The following is a 10699-nucleotide window of genomic DNA, read 5'->3' as shown; positions in this document are numbered from 1 at the left end:
AGAAATATATGTATATTGTTTAGTTTTGTTAAATTGTAGTTGAATGCGACTAATTGTTGGGTGTTTAGAGCTTTTGGCTTTGTGTAGCAGATTGTGTTTTCTAGTGTAGATAGACAGATTGCAGTGCTGTCTGCACTCATTCATGAATGATGCCCCAAGAGAGAATGCTTATAGGCAGGTAGGTGGATATATAGTATATATCTATATAGATGCGATGGGCCGAGAAAGCGACCAAAACACACATGGCCGATGACGAACGACGATGATTTTTCAAGTGCAAGTTCAAATGCATGCCGCGCGCACATGGTCGGATGAGCTTTTAATTGAAAAAGATTTTTGGGAGCCGACTGCAACGAATTGCGGGCAATGGATGGGGTCGGGTCAGCGTGAAATCAATTGGAAGGCAAACAACAAATGATAAACATTATTTGATAGCCCGTTAGAGTGTGTTCTGTGTGTGTGTGAGTGTGTGTGTGTGTGTGCCTAATGGGTTGTGGTTCATAAGCCCAGCGACACTTGACCTTCTTGCAGTTCACTTTTCAATATCCAAGTGGCCGCACGCACAGCAATGGCGGCTATAATCGTATTGGGATTGCCAGATATCGGACTCGGCAGCACGCTGGCATCCACGATGCGTAAATTGTTGATGCCATGCAATCTGTAATTGAAGACCCATAACTAATCAGAATCGACTGTCGCTGTCGTTGTCGTTAAGCGACGACGCACCTCAGCTGCGCATCCACAACGCTGTCGTTCGACGTACTGCCCATGGCGCAACTGCCCCCGGGATGGTGCGAGCTCAAGCCCAAGTGCCGTATAATGCACTCCAAGTAATGATCGGAGGGACTGTGCTCGAAAAAGTCACGCTCGAACGGTCCAAAGTTGGCGCACTCCCGCAGCCGGGGCCAATGGATGCGCGGCTGGAGCGATGCGAACGCGGGGGACGTGATTAGCTGGAAAAACAAATATATGTAATACTCGTAGGTCATTATGATAGGTAATGGTTTTGCTTTGAAAACAGCTTGTTTTGCATACGATAGACAATTTATTTTAAAGGCTGATAGAGGATCTTCGATATAGAATGAAATGCTTGTTTAGATGATGCAATGATGGTTCTTAATTTGTTTCACAAAACCAAAATTGGAACATTCATATATATTTTTTGCAAATAAATACGGTCTATAAGACTTACTAGAAGAACTATCTACCTATCAATATGGTATGCCTGTTTGGCTATCTATCTATCTTTTTATTTGTCTATATCTCCTTCTGTTTGGTTAGTTACTAATCTATGTATCTATCCATTACATCTATATATCTATCCTTATCTATCTATCTATCTATCTATCCATCTCCTCATTGCATCTATCTATCCTTATCTATCTATCTATCTATCTATCTATCTATCTATCCATCTCCTCATTGCATCTATCAATCCATCCATCTCCTTATCCATCTATCTATACATCTATTTATCTTTCTTTTCATCTATCTATCTATCCATCTATCTATCCATCTATTTATCTTTCTTTTCATCTATGTATCTATCTATCTATCTATCTATCTATCTATCTATCTATCTATCTATCTATCTATCTATCTATCTATCTATCTATCTATCTATCTATCTATCTATCTATCTATCTATCTATCTTTATATCTATCTATCTATCTATCTATCTATCTATCTATCTATCTATCTATCTATCTATCTATCTATCTATCTATCTATCTATCTATCTATCTATCTATCTATCTATCTATCTATCTATCTATCTATCTATCTATATATCTATCTATCTATCTATCTATCTATCTATCTATCTATCTATCTATCTATCTATCTATCTATCTATCTATCTATCTATCTATCTATCTATCTATCTATCTATCTATCTATCTATCTATCCATCTATCTATCCAACTATATATCTTTCTTTTCATCTATCTATCCATCTATCTTTCCATGTATCTATCTTTCCATCTATCTATCCATCTATTTATCTTTCTTTTCATCTATCTATCTATCCATCTATTTATCCATCTATCTATCCATCTATCTATCCATCTATCTATCCATCTATCTATCCATCTACCTATCCATCTATCTATCCATCTATCTGTCCATCTATCTCTCCATGTATCTATCTATCTATCTATCCATCTATCTATCCAAATATATATCCATCTATGCATTACATTTTGGAACTCTACTCTCCCACTTCAGACAACTAAAGCAGATATAGCATACATACAAGTTCATAGATAAATTTTTACGATAAATGAAGCTCTTCAAAAACTAATCGTATAAATTAAATAAACTATTATTATTGAATTGCAATCATTTTCCTGCACGCTTCTCATACACACACTTAGCCCAATTCAATTTACTTAGCAATAGCTGATTTAAATTTGTAGAAATATTAATTTAAATTCAAAACACATCCCTCCTCTGGGCTTCTCATACGAAGCCCACTCACTCACCTGGATTGCGTGGCGCATAGCGTCGATGGTACAATTTAAATCTTCGCTGCTGCTCAGAAAATTGGGATCGATGAGGGGATTGCGACGCATACTGCTGTTGAGTAGCGTTACGGAGCCGCGGGATTTGGGCTGCAGGCAGTTGGAGATGGCGACAAAGCCCTCTTGGGATGAGTTGTGATAGCGTGGAAAGAGGGCGCGAAAAGCGGCACGTTTGAAATTCGAAATGGACATTAGCGAGCCCTCATCAATGGCACCGGCGCCGAAAAAGGTGACGCTGAAGGGCCACTCTACTTCTTCATGACCACTCACATGGCCGACCACTCCGAAATTGCCAAAGTGGCCCGTGCCGGAGCTCAGGTAGTTGAGCAGATTGAACGGATCGAGCAGTGTGCGCTGATTCAGACTGGGTCCAATCACGCCCGTGGACACGAAGAGGGGCATATTGAAATGGTCGTGCAAGCCCTGACCCACCAGAGGCAGATGATGCTGCACCGGCAGCTGTAGTTTGGCCAATGTGGAGCGATCTCCGATGCCCGAGGCGAGCAGCAGTTGTGGCGTCTGATAAGCGCCTGCACAGAGAATTAATTCACGTTGCACCTTTATGCTGAACTCGTGCTCCTTATTCGTGTGTTCGTCCTTGATGCCCACCAGCACTGAAGTGGCTCGCAGCTTGGGGGACTTGGACAGCTTAATGCGTTTGACAAGCGCCTGTGGTAACAGACGCAGGTTCACATTCTTCATAACAGGCTGCAGAAACTGCTGCAGAACCGAGTGACGCAATCCGTTCCGGATGCAGTAGCGCGAACGCCGGAAGTGCCAGGATTTGTGCGGAAACTGTGCCTCAGCCTCGTCCAGTGCCTGCGTAAGCTTAGAGTAGCTGCGTGGAATTTCGAACAGCGTTTGAGGCTTGGCAGCTGCCAGAAATGGCCGTATCTGTTCCCAGCTCCAATCGCTCAAGTTGTGCCGCTTGTGCCAAGCTTCGAAGTCCGGAGCATGCCCATCAAAGTGCAGCATGTAGTTGAGATTGGCAGAACCGCCCAGGCCTTTGCCTCGGGGCAGACACTGACGCTGCTCGATGAGCCCTCTTGAAGAGTGCTTTTGTGGCACAGAGAGAAAGGACCAGTCGTTGATGCCCTTCTGCTGAAAGGTGGTCAGCAGTGGAATGCGACTGAGTAGTCCAAAAGCACCGCCTGCCTCTATGAGCAGCACCGAACCATTGCTGTGCTTGGCCAGCAGGGAAGTGAGCACCGAGCCTCCAGTGCCAGCGCCCACTGAAATGACCCCATTATCAATATAATCAACAACTCCCTCCGAGGTGCACTTACCGATGACGTAGTCGAAGACATAATCGCGTCCCTCTGGCGCCAACACATTGGGCAAGGATTCGCTCAGCAATGAGCTCAGTAGGACCAACAAAGCAGCCAAAAGGCCAAACGCTATGGCGCCAAAAATAAGAATCTCTACCAAAGCTCATTTTTAGTGGAAACCTTTTTTCAATGCCCTTTTCACTTACTGCGAAATTTCATTTTGTGTCGTGCAAAGTGCTGATGAAATTCAACTGCTGGCCGCACACAAAAGCATAAAGCAGCGAGCCAGAGACCTGGTCTAATCCAATTATTGGTCGTTTGCGGACGCGCCGTCCGATTTTGTGCGCGCTGAGGAGGGTGGCAAAACAAATGTAAATTCAAATGCATACGTTGCTTTTTTTCTGTATTTCGTATAAATCGTATTTATTGTTTGCTTGGTGGTAACTTAATTCTAGAGCCAAATATGTATTAATTCCTAAGCAGCTATCATTTCCATGTCCTCCGGACTGAGACCCTCCTCGAGTTTCTTTTCTAACTCGCGCGCATCCACATATGTGATCTCCTCCTCGGGCAGGTCTTCGTCCATCAAGGCAGCTGCCTCGGCCTCCTCCTTGGCACGACGCTCCTTGAGACCAGCGGCAGGTGAGCGTATGAGGGACATGTTGCGTTGTACATCCTTGACGTCCATTTCGATTTCCACCTTGCGGCCTTGTCGCAGGCGCTCCATGACGAACAGATTTTCACGCCGCTGCTTGATCTCGGTGACCTTCTTGATGGCGTCCAGGGAACGCTGCCAGGTTTCGCGGCTGTATTTGACGGGCACATTGCGACGCTTTTCGAACTCAAAGCTGGGATCGATTGCCAGCTCCTTGCCCGCTGCCTTGCGATGTGCCTTCGTCCAGCCGACCTTGCGTGGGTTCTTCTTGCGCTTGAAGGCCTTGTGGCATTTTCCACGACAGAATTTGAATATCTAAATGGAGGATAAATACAAACATACATACACATGTAAATCAAAACAAACACGAAAATGGCATTTATATGCCTACCTTGCAGTCGTTCCGCACGAAAGTAACCCCATGGCCGGGGTATACTTTGCTGGAGCAAAAATAACACGTCTCTATACGCATATTCTACAGTTTATTTATAAAATATAAACTGTAGAAAATATAACGCCACACGTGTTGTAGCAAAAGAACTAGAGAGGAGCGGCTGGAGCTACAGCTGTAGTTTGTAACGAGTATATGGATATATCGATAGCTGCAGCCGATAGGAGGAACAGCTGCTACGGGCAGCTGGTCGCACTGGTATGGTCACTCTTTTGCTGGGCGCTCTCAGCTGTTGGAAAATAAAGCCCACATCACATCAAATTTTGCCACACGGTCACTTTTTGGGGAGAGTCGCTTAGTTTAAATCTAAATAAATGCAAAGTCCGGCTTTAGCATACAGAGACCTGGAAAACTCGCCACGCGCAATGCACATGCGCGATTGGCGCACAGCACTCCGCACATCGTCCTCTTACCGGATCGGGAATCGCACAGTGCGCTTCAATTATCACTTCGCGCTACTCATTGTTTGTGTTTTTGCGCTTTTCCTGCTGTTTTTCTACACGCGCAATAGTTCTAGATCATCGTCAGATGTGGCATGGCAGCAGCAGCATCTCTACGGCCACACCATCACAAGTTTATCCCCATTTATAGCTTACAACGACACCTATCCACTGACGGCGCCTATAGTGGCGCGCAGTGGCCTTATCAGCTATCGGATAGGAATGATAGCAGATCTAGATACAAAGTCGCGCGTAGTGAAGGGCGACAACCAAGTGACGTGGCAAAGTTTTCTCAAGAAAGGATATCTAACGCACACCGTGTCGAGCAACGAAATGAAGATTGTTTGGGATACTGGAGCGCCTGTCGCACTAGAGTCCTCCTTTGCGTTAAAGGACCGTGGCATGGAGCTGTCCGAGTTGGTGACATTTAACGGAAAACTGCTTAGCTTTGACGATCGCACAGGGCTTGTCTACGAGATTGAAGGCGATAAGGTGGTGCCTTGGATCATTTTACTGGACGGTGATGGGCACAAGACCAAGGGCTTCAAGTCCGAATGGGCCACAGTAAAAGACCAAACGCTGTATGTGGGCTCCATGGGCAAGGAGTGGACGCAAAGTCAGGGTGACTTCGTCAACGAGGATCCCATGTTTGTGAAGTCCGTCAAGCCATCGGGCGAGGTCAAGTCACTGAACTGGTCTGCCAACTACAAAAAGCTGCGACGGGATGCAATGGAAATCAGCTGGCCCGGATATATGATACACGAAAGTGGCACCTGGTCGGACAAGCATAGACGTTGGTTCTTCCTGCCCAGGAGATGCAGTAAAGAAAAGTATACCTATAACACCTGACATTCACTTTCCAATTGCTAACAGATGTACTTCCTTTTTAAGATATAACGAGGTATCGGATGAGCACATGGGCTGCAATCTGCTCATATCGGCCGATGAGAATTTTAGCAATATTAAAACCGTAACGCTGGATAAAAGCAACACTGCCCCAACACACGGTTTCTCCAGCTTCAAATTCTTGCCCAGCACCGGAGACACCATCATTATTGCTATTAAATCCGAGGAGCTAAATGGCAAAACTTCCACGTTCATAACCGCCTTTGATACGGCGGGCAAAACTTTGTTGCCAGAGCAAAGAATCGAAACAGAGTACAAATATGAGGGATTCGAGTTCATTTAGCGTGCCACTGACTTCTCGAAACCAAATCAAATGGTGCTGCACACCGTTGTATATATAATGTATTGTAATATATATCTATATATGTATTTTTGGCAAAGCAGTTGCTGTGAATTGAGAAATCTGACAAGAACCTTACTACATATTATTAAGCTTTAATTTAGTTACTTAAGTTAGTTTTACTGCTCAGTTGTCGATGCCATTGACATTTTCGTTGGTATTTTAATTTCTACAAACAGCACATTTTGAATCTAGAAAACTGATTTATTTTACATAGCAAAATATAGTTTATAGATTATTTAAATAAAATATATACGTACAATGCCAGAGACTAAAGATTTTGTTAATAATCTGCGGTTGGAAGTCTAAAAGTACATTAATGGCAGTTAAATGGGTTGAACAGCTTAGCAATTCCAGAAATTTATTCTTATTTATTTCAATATGAAAGGCACTTCTGTGGCGTCTTCAATGAAGTTGTTTCTATGCAGTTTTTGTGTCCCTGAATATGGGATCTAAGCCTGCTAACAGCAGATCTTCATTGTCTACACGACCCTCGCTAGCACGCACCTCTAATCTGTCTGCATTGTGATTGACATTCCAGAGTTCGGGCAGAAATTTTGGTTGCAGTGTATGCAGAAAATGTTCGCGCCAAACGCGTTCCAATTCTATAAGACCTCCATACTTTTCACCATATACTCTCACAACCTTTCCAGCGTGCTCGCAATAGTCCGGATTCTCAAACCTAGAAGAGATATGTGGTTTAAGTTACATAATGTGTCAGACTTCGGCTTGAAATAAATTACTTAAATTCCAGATTGGCTGCATTGGTCAACAAAGACTCTGTAACTTCGTGTTCCGCCTGATAGTAATCCAGAACAATGCGCTCCATTTCCGCCACCTTTGCTTCTGGCAGCTTGGCGCGTTGATAAAGCAGAGCTCTAGCTGCCGAGCGTACACGTCTAGAATTAACAATTTGAAATAAATGTTATAGTGAAAAAGTAGTGGATCTCTTACTTCAATTCCTGATCCTCTAAGAACTTGGCTGCCCCCTCGCTGTGCTTAATTGGTGCGTCACACATGGCAGCTAGTTTTGTGCGCACTTTCAAGTCGGATATGTTGCTCACTTGATGGCAGGTGGGGCAGTGGAGCAGGACATCATGTGAGGTGTGGGATTTCATTACGAGTGGAAAATGCTTTCTATATTCGTGTGGCACCACATTTTTGCGTATGAAGGCGTCTCGTCTGCCGCATACCACACACTGGTTCTCCTTGGGTGTCTGATAATAGCGACCCACATCGCCAACAGCACGCCCTGCAGGTTCGAAGTTCAGGCGTACTGTGAGCGGCGAATCTTTGATTTGACTCCCCAAATTTTGGCTTAAATACCAAGAAGCTTTTCTGCGATCAATGGTGCAGAGTAATTCGCCATCGGGCGCTTCCAGCAGGCAGTTGTCGTAAAAGGCTTTGGAACGTGTGCCCAGATTGCGGCATTGCTGTTTTTTGGGAACCATTTTCTTAGGTTTCATTGTCAAGGGTTGAGTGCCACTGGCATTTGCTGTAATTCGTACTGCGAAATCCTGGGAGAAGCCCCTATCTAAGAAGGGCCCCAGTCTGGGGTGCAGAATATCAGGCTTTGTTGCGCGTAGGCCCCACATAGGTCTGTAAAATTCAAGCGAGCTTTTGTAGTGCATTTCTTAATTAACAGCTCATAACATACCTGGGCTCTAGATCTTTAAAAAGCTTCTGAAAGATGGCCACAGCCGCGAGCGCATCGTTTGCAGCATAATTCACTTGTGCCGCTTGCAGTATCTTAGCTTCCCAGTTGGAGCAAGCCAGTCGCCAGTGTTTGCTCAACTCGATGTTGAGATGAGTTTTTGCGAGTTTGCCGAGGCCCTCCGGTTTGTGGCCAGCCATGACGGCCATGAAACGTAAATCCAAAGTACTGGCCACACCGACGCCATAATCATGTGACAATTTCATGGCATCGTCCTGGGGCACAACGCCCACTTTAATTACAGCATCATCCTCGAGCAATTCGCGTAGGTCCTTAGGAATCTGTTTCATGCAGCAGAGGCGGAAAAGCGCGCAGAGCCCTTTGTGGGAACATAATTGTAACAAAGCTACGGGATGCCTCGAGCCGCCCTCCGATACCCACTCGCAGTCGAAACCTAGCACCTTGTAGGACTGGCAGTGTCTAGAAGAACTACGGTTTGGTAGCTGGTAATAGAAATACATAAGTGAACAAAACTCACTTCTTCAATTCCTTCACCGCTTTTTGGGACTCTTCAAAAGAACTGATCACGACTGTGCGTTTCTGCATCAGAGGATTGTTAAAATGCCACGTTCGACGTAAGGATGTCCATATAGATTGTCGGTTTCGCACCAGCACGAACACTATGCCCAAGCTCGCTGCCAGTACAGCCAATTTCTTGGTAGCCTGTTGTTTGCCTTCCATATCATCACTATATTTTTGTCTGTGCAACGGCAATGCCAGCTGACGAAATAAACAGCTGATCATCGTGGGTGGTGGGACTGGCAACTGCTTTTTTTAATTAGCAGCACTTGCCACCAGTTGGCAGCTTGCAGAGTTTTGTGGTTTGTAACGTTCGTAAAAATGTGTGTGCAATTTGTTAATTGACGACGTGTAATAATGCCAATAAAAGTGTACATAATTAACAATCAGATAGACAGATATGTACATCATGTTTAAATCAAAGTGCACCACAGTGCATTAGCATCGGCAGGTGCCAAAGTTAGATTTAATTTTTATAGTCTGAATGAGAAAGTGAAAAAATCGATTTTTCCAAAGCAAAAATATATACCTGGACCAGGTAATGGAAACGGAAATGTGTTTTTTCCTAACATATTTTATTTAATTAGCGCATTTCTGCTTGCAGTAGTTGTCCAAAAATCGAACATAATGAGCAATCAAACAACAAAATAGCAACTAAGGAAGGAATATAACAGATAATACTTTTTAAAATGACAGAGAACTTGGAATTACATCAGTTCGTGGATGGGACACGGACGGGAGATGTTTCAAATCGTTGGCTGGAGCGCTTGAAGATGCGTTTGAATTGCCCCTATCTGGGCATTATACTGGCCACCATGTCATCTCTATTTTTCTCGCTGTGTTCAGTTATAGTAAAGGGCCTGGTGGATGTCAACCCCATGGAGATGGCATCCTTTCGATTCGTCGGAGTTCTACTGCCCGCCATACCCATACTTATTTATACAAAACAGCCCGTATTTCCGGAGGGAAAGCGCGTGATTCTACTGCTGCGCTGCTTTATGGGCACCACCGGGCTAATGCTCAGTTTTTATGCCTTCCGGCATATGCCGCTCGCCGATGCCAGCGTCATCATCTTCTCCACACCTGTGTTCGTAGCCATATTTGCGCGAGCCTTCCTTAAGGAGCCGTGCACGCTTTTCAACATTGTCACCATCAACATGACCCTCTTGGGAGTGGTTCTGATTACACGACCGCCTTTGGTATTTGGTGACGATAACACGCCTTTGCTGGAAAGCGAAAAGTATACGGATAAGACATACGATATTTGGGGACCAGTTGCTGCCATATCATCCACACTGTTCGGTGCCAATGTATACATTTTACTCCGAGCCCTGAAAGGACTGCATTTTTCCGTGATTATGACAAATTTTGGCGCGGTCGCGCTTGTCTACACACTCATCGTTTGTGGATCTATCGGTGCTGTGTGCTGGCCGAGTTGCGGGCGGGATCGCTGGCTAGTGGTCGTACTAGGCATATTCAGTTTTCTGGGCCAAATACTATTGACGCTCTCACTGCAAGTGGAGCAGGCGGGTCCTGTGGCAATCGCACGCTGTGCCGACATTGTGTTCGCCTTTGTTTGGCAGATTTTGTTCTTTGGCGAAACTCCTACCGCATACTCGCTATTCGGTGCATTAATGGTAGTTAGTTCGGTTATTTTGACGGCTATGAAGAAATGGGCAATGACCCTGCCACGCGAATCGTCGCTGCGAAAGCGTTTACGAATCTTTTTGCTGGAATGAAAGAATATCTAGACAATTTATCAATACATACTTGCTATGTATAATGGAATGCTTTAGATCTGTTCGTGGTTTCTCTCAAGTAAATTCTAGTCACATCGTTCACACATCGTATTTAGTACTTACTTTGGGCAACCTGGGAATAAT

General features: G+C 44.5%; 5 protein-coding genes across 7 annotated transcripts; 2 read left to right on the top strand and 3 right to left on the bottom strand.

Annotated features, from left to right (window-relative positions):
* Nucleotides 1-356: 356 nt before the first annotated feature.
* Nucleotides 357-4026, bottom strand: LOC115624121 (neither inactivation nor afterpotential protein G). Its single transcript, XM_030518717.1, has 5 exons — nt 3998-4026; nt 3810-3944; nt 2485-3755; nt 727-953; nt 357-658 (listed from the first exon to the last, which is right to left on the bottom strand). The coding sequence occupies exons 1-5, from the start codon at nt 4008-4010 to the stop codon at nt 499-501; spliced, it is 1806 nt and encodes a 601-aa protein (XP_030374577.1). The 5' UTR covers nt 4011-4026; the 3' UTR covers nt 357-498.
* Nucleotides 4027-4177: 151 nt separating this feature from the next.
* LOC115624018 (probable ribosome biogenesis protein RLP24) lies at nt 4178-4974 on the bottom strand. Its single transcript, XM_030518593.1, has 2 exons — nt 4838-4974; nt 4178-4761 (listed from the first exon to the last, which is right to left on the bottom strand). The coding sequence occupies exons 1-2, from the start codon at nt 4916-4918 to the stop codon at nt 4267-4269; spliced, it is 576 nt and encodes a 191-aa protein (XP_030374453.1). The 5' UTR covers nt 4919-4974; the 3' UTR covers nt 4178-4266.
* A 188-nt stretch (nt 4975-5162) lies between these two features.
* On the top strand, nt 5163-6666 carry LOC115623413 (apyrase). Its single transcript, XM_030517724.1, has 2 exons — nt 5163-6167; nt 6229-6666. The coding sequence occupies exons 1-2, from the start codon at nt 5212-5214 to the stop codon at nt 6524-6526; spliced, it is 1254 nt and encodes a 417-aa protein (XP_030373584.1). The 5' UTR covers nt 5163-5211; the 3' UTR covers nt 6527-6666.
* A 179-nt stretch (nt 6667-6845) lies between these two features.
* Nucleotides 6846-9046, bottom strand: LOC115623412 (exonuclease 3'-5' domain-containing protein 2). 2 transcript variants are annotated; one of them, XM_030517722.1, is made up of 5 exons: nt 8776-9046; nt 8241-8726; nt 7538-8182; nt 7327-7482; nt 6846-7265 (listed from the first exon to the last, which is right to left on the bottom strand). In XM_030517722.1, exons 1-5 carry the CDS (start codon nt 9039-9041, stop codon nt 7004-7006), a joined length of 1815 nt encoding a protein of 604 aa, XP_030373582.1. In that variant the 5' UTR covers nt 9042-9046; the 3' UTR covers nt 6846-7003. The 2 variants fall into 2 exon arrangements, with proteins under 2 accessions (XP_030373582.1, XP_030373583.1); XM_030517723.1 differs by having other exon boundaries at nt 8241-8717.
* A 173-nt stretch (nt 9047-9219) lies between these two features.
* On the top strand, nt 9220-10685 carry LOC115623415 (solute carrier family 35 member G1). 2 transcript variants are annotated; one of them, XM_030517725.1, is made up of 2 exons: nt 9220-9354; nt 9421-10685. In XM_030517725.1, the coding sequence occupies exon 2, from the start codon at nt 9506-9508 to the stop codon at nt 10553-10555; it is 1050 nt and encodes a 349-aa protein (XP_030373585.1). In that variant the 5' UTR covers nt 9220-9354; nt 9421-9505; the 3' UTR covers nt 10556-10685. The 2 variants fall into 2 exon arrangements, with proteins under 2 accessions (XP_030373585.1, XP_030373586.1); XM_030517726.1 differs by having other exon boundaries at nt 9262-9354; nt 9424-10685.
* Nucleotides 10686-10699: the final 14 nt, after the last annotated feature.

Source organism: Scaptodrosophila lebanonensis, unplaced genomic scaffold, assembly GCF_003285725.1.
Source record: "Scaptodrosophila lebanonensis strain 11010-0011.00,11010-0021.00 unplaced genomic scaffold, SlebRS2 tig00000053-arrow-pilon, whole genome shotgun sequence".
NCBI classification, from domain to species: Eukaryota; Metazoa; Arthropoda; class Insecta; order Diptera; family Drosophilidae; genus Scaptodrosophila; species Scaptodrosophila lebanonensis.
Note: the sequence above shows the minus strand (reverse complement) of the source record. Positions and strands in the feature narration are given on the sequence as shown.

Excerpts from the sequence above, each read along its gene's own strand:
- LOC115624121 (XM_030518717.1), bottom strand. Across the intron at positions 954-2,484 it reads CTATGCGCCACGCAATCCAG|CTAATCACGTCCCCCGCGTT; the intron begins GTGAGTGAGTGG and ends TTGTTTTTCCAG. Across the intron at positions 659-726 it reads GTTGTGGATGCGCAGCTGAG|ATTGCATGGCATCAACAATT; the intron begins GTGCGTCGTCGC and ends CTTCAATTACAG.
- LOC115624018 (XM_030518593.1), bottom strand. The coding sequence starts at position 4,918 with ATGCGTATAGAGACGTGTTATTTTTGCTCCAGCAAAGTATACCCCGGC. Across the intron at positions 4,762-4,837 it reads TCGTGCGGAACGACTGCAAG|ATATTCAAATTCTGTCGTGG; the intron begins GTAGGCATATAA and ends TCCTCCATTTAG.
- LOC115623413 (XM_030517724.1), top strand. The coding sequence starts at position 5,212 with ATGCAAAGTCCGGCTTTAGCATACAGAGACCTGGAAAACTCGCCACGC. Across the intron at positions 6,168-6,228 it reads AGGAGATGCAGTAAAGAAAA|ATATAACGAGGTATCGGATG; the intron begins GTATACCTATAA and ends TTCCTTTTTAAG.
- LOC115623412 (XM_030517722.1), bottom strand. The coding sequence starts at position 9,041 with ATGATCAGCTGTTTATTTCGTCAGCTGGCATTGCCGTTGCACAGACAA. Across the intron at positions 8,183-8,240 it reads TTTAAAGATCTAGAGCCCAG|ACCTATGTGGGGCCTACGCG; the intron begins GTATGTTATGAG and ends TGAATTTTACAG. Across the intron at positions 7,266-7,326 it reads GCAGCCAATCTGGAATTTAA|GTTTGAGAATCCGGACTATT; the intron begins GTAATTTATTTC and ends TATCTCTTCTAG.
- LOC115623415 (XM_030517725.1), top strand. The coding sequence starts at position 9,506 with ATGACAGAGAACTTGGAATTACATCAGTTCGTGGATGGGACACGGACG.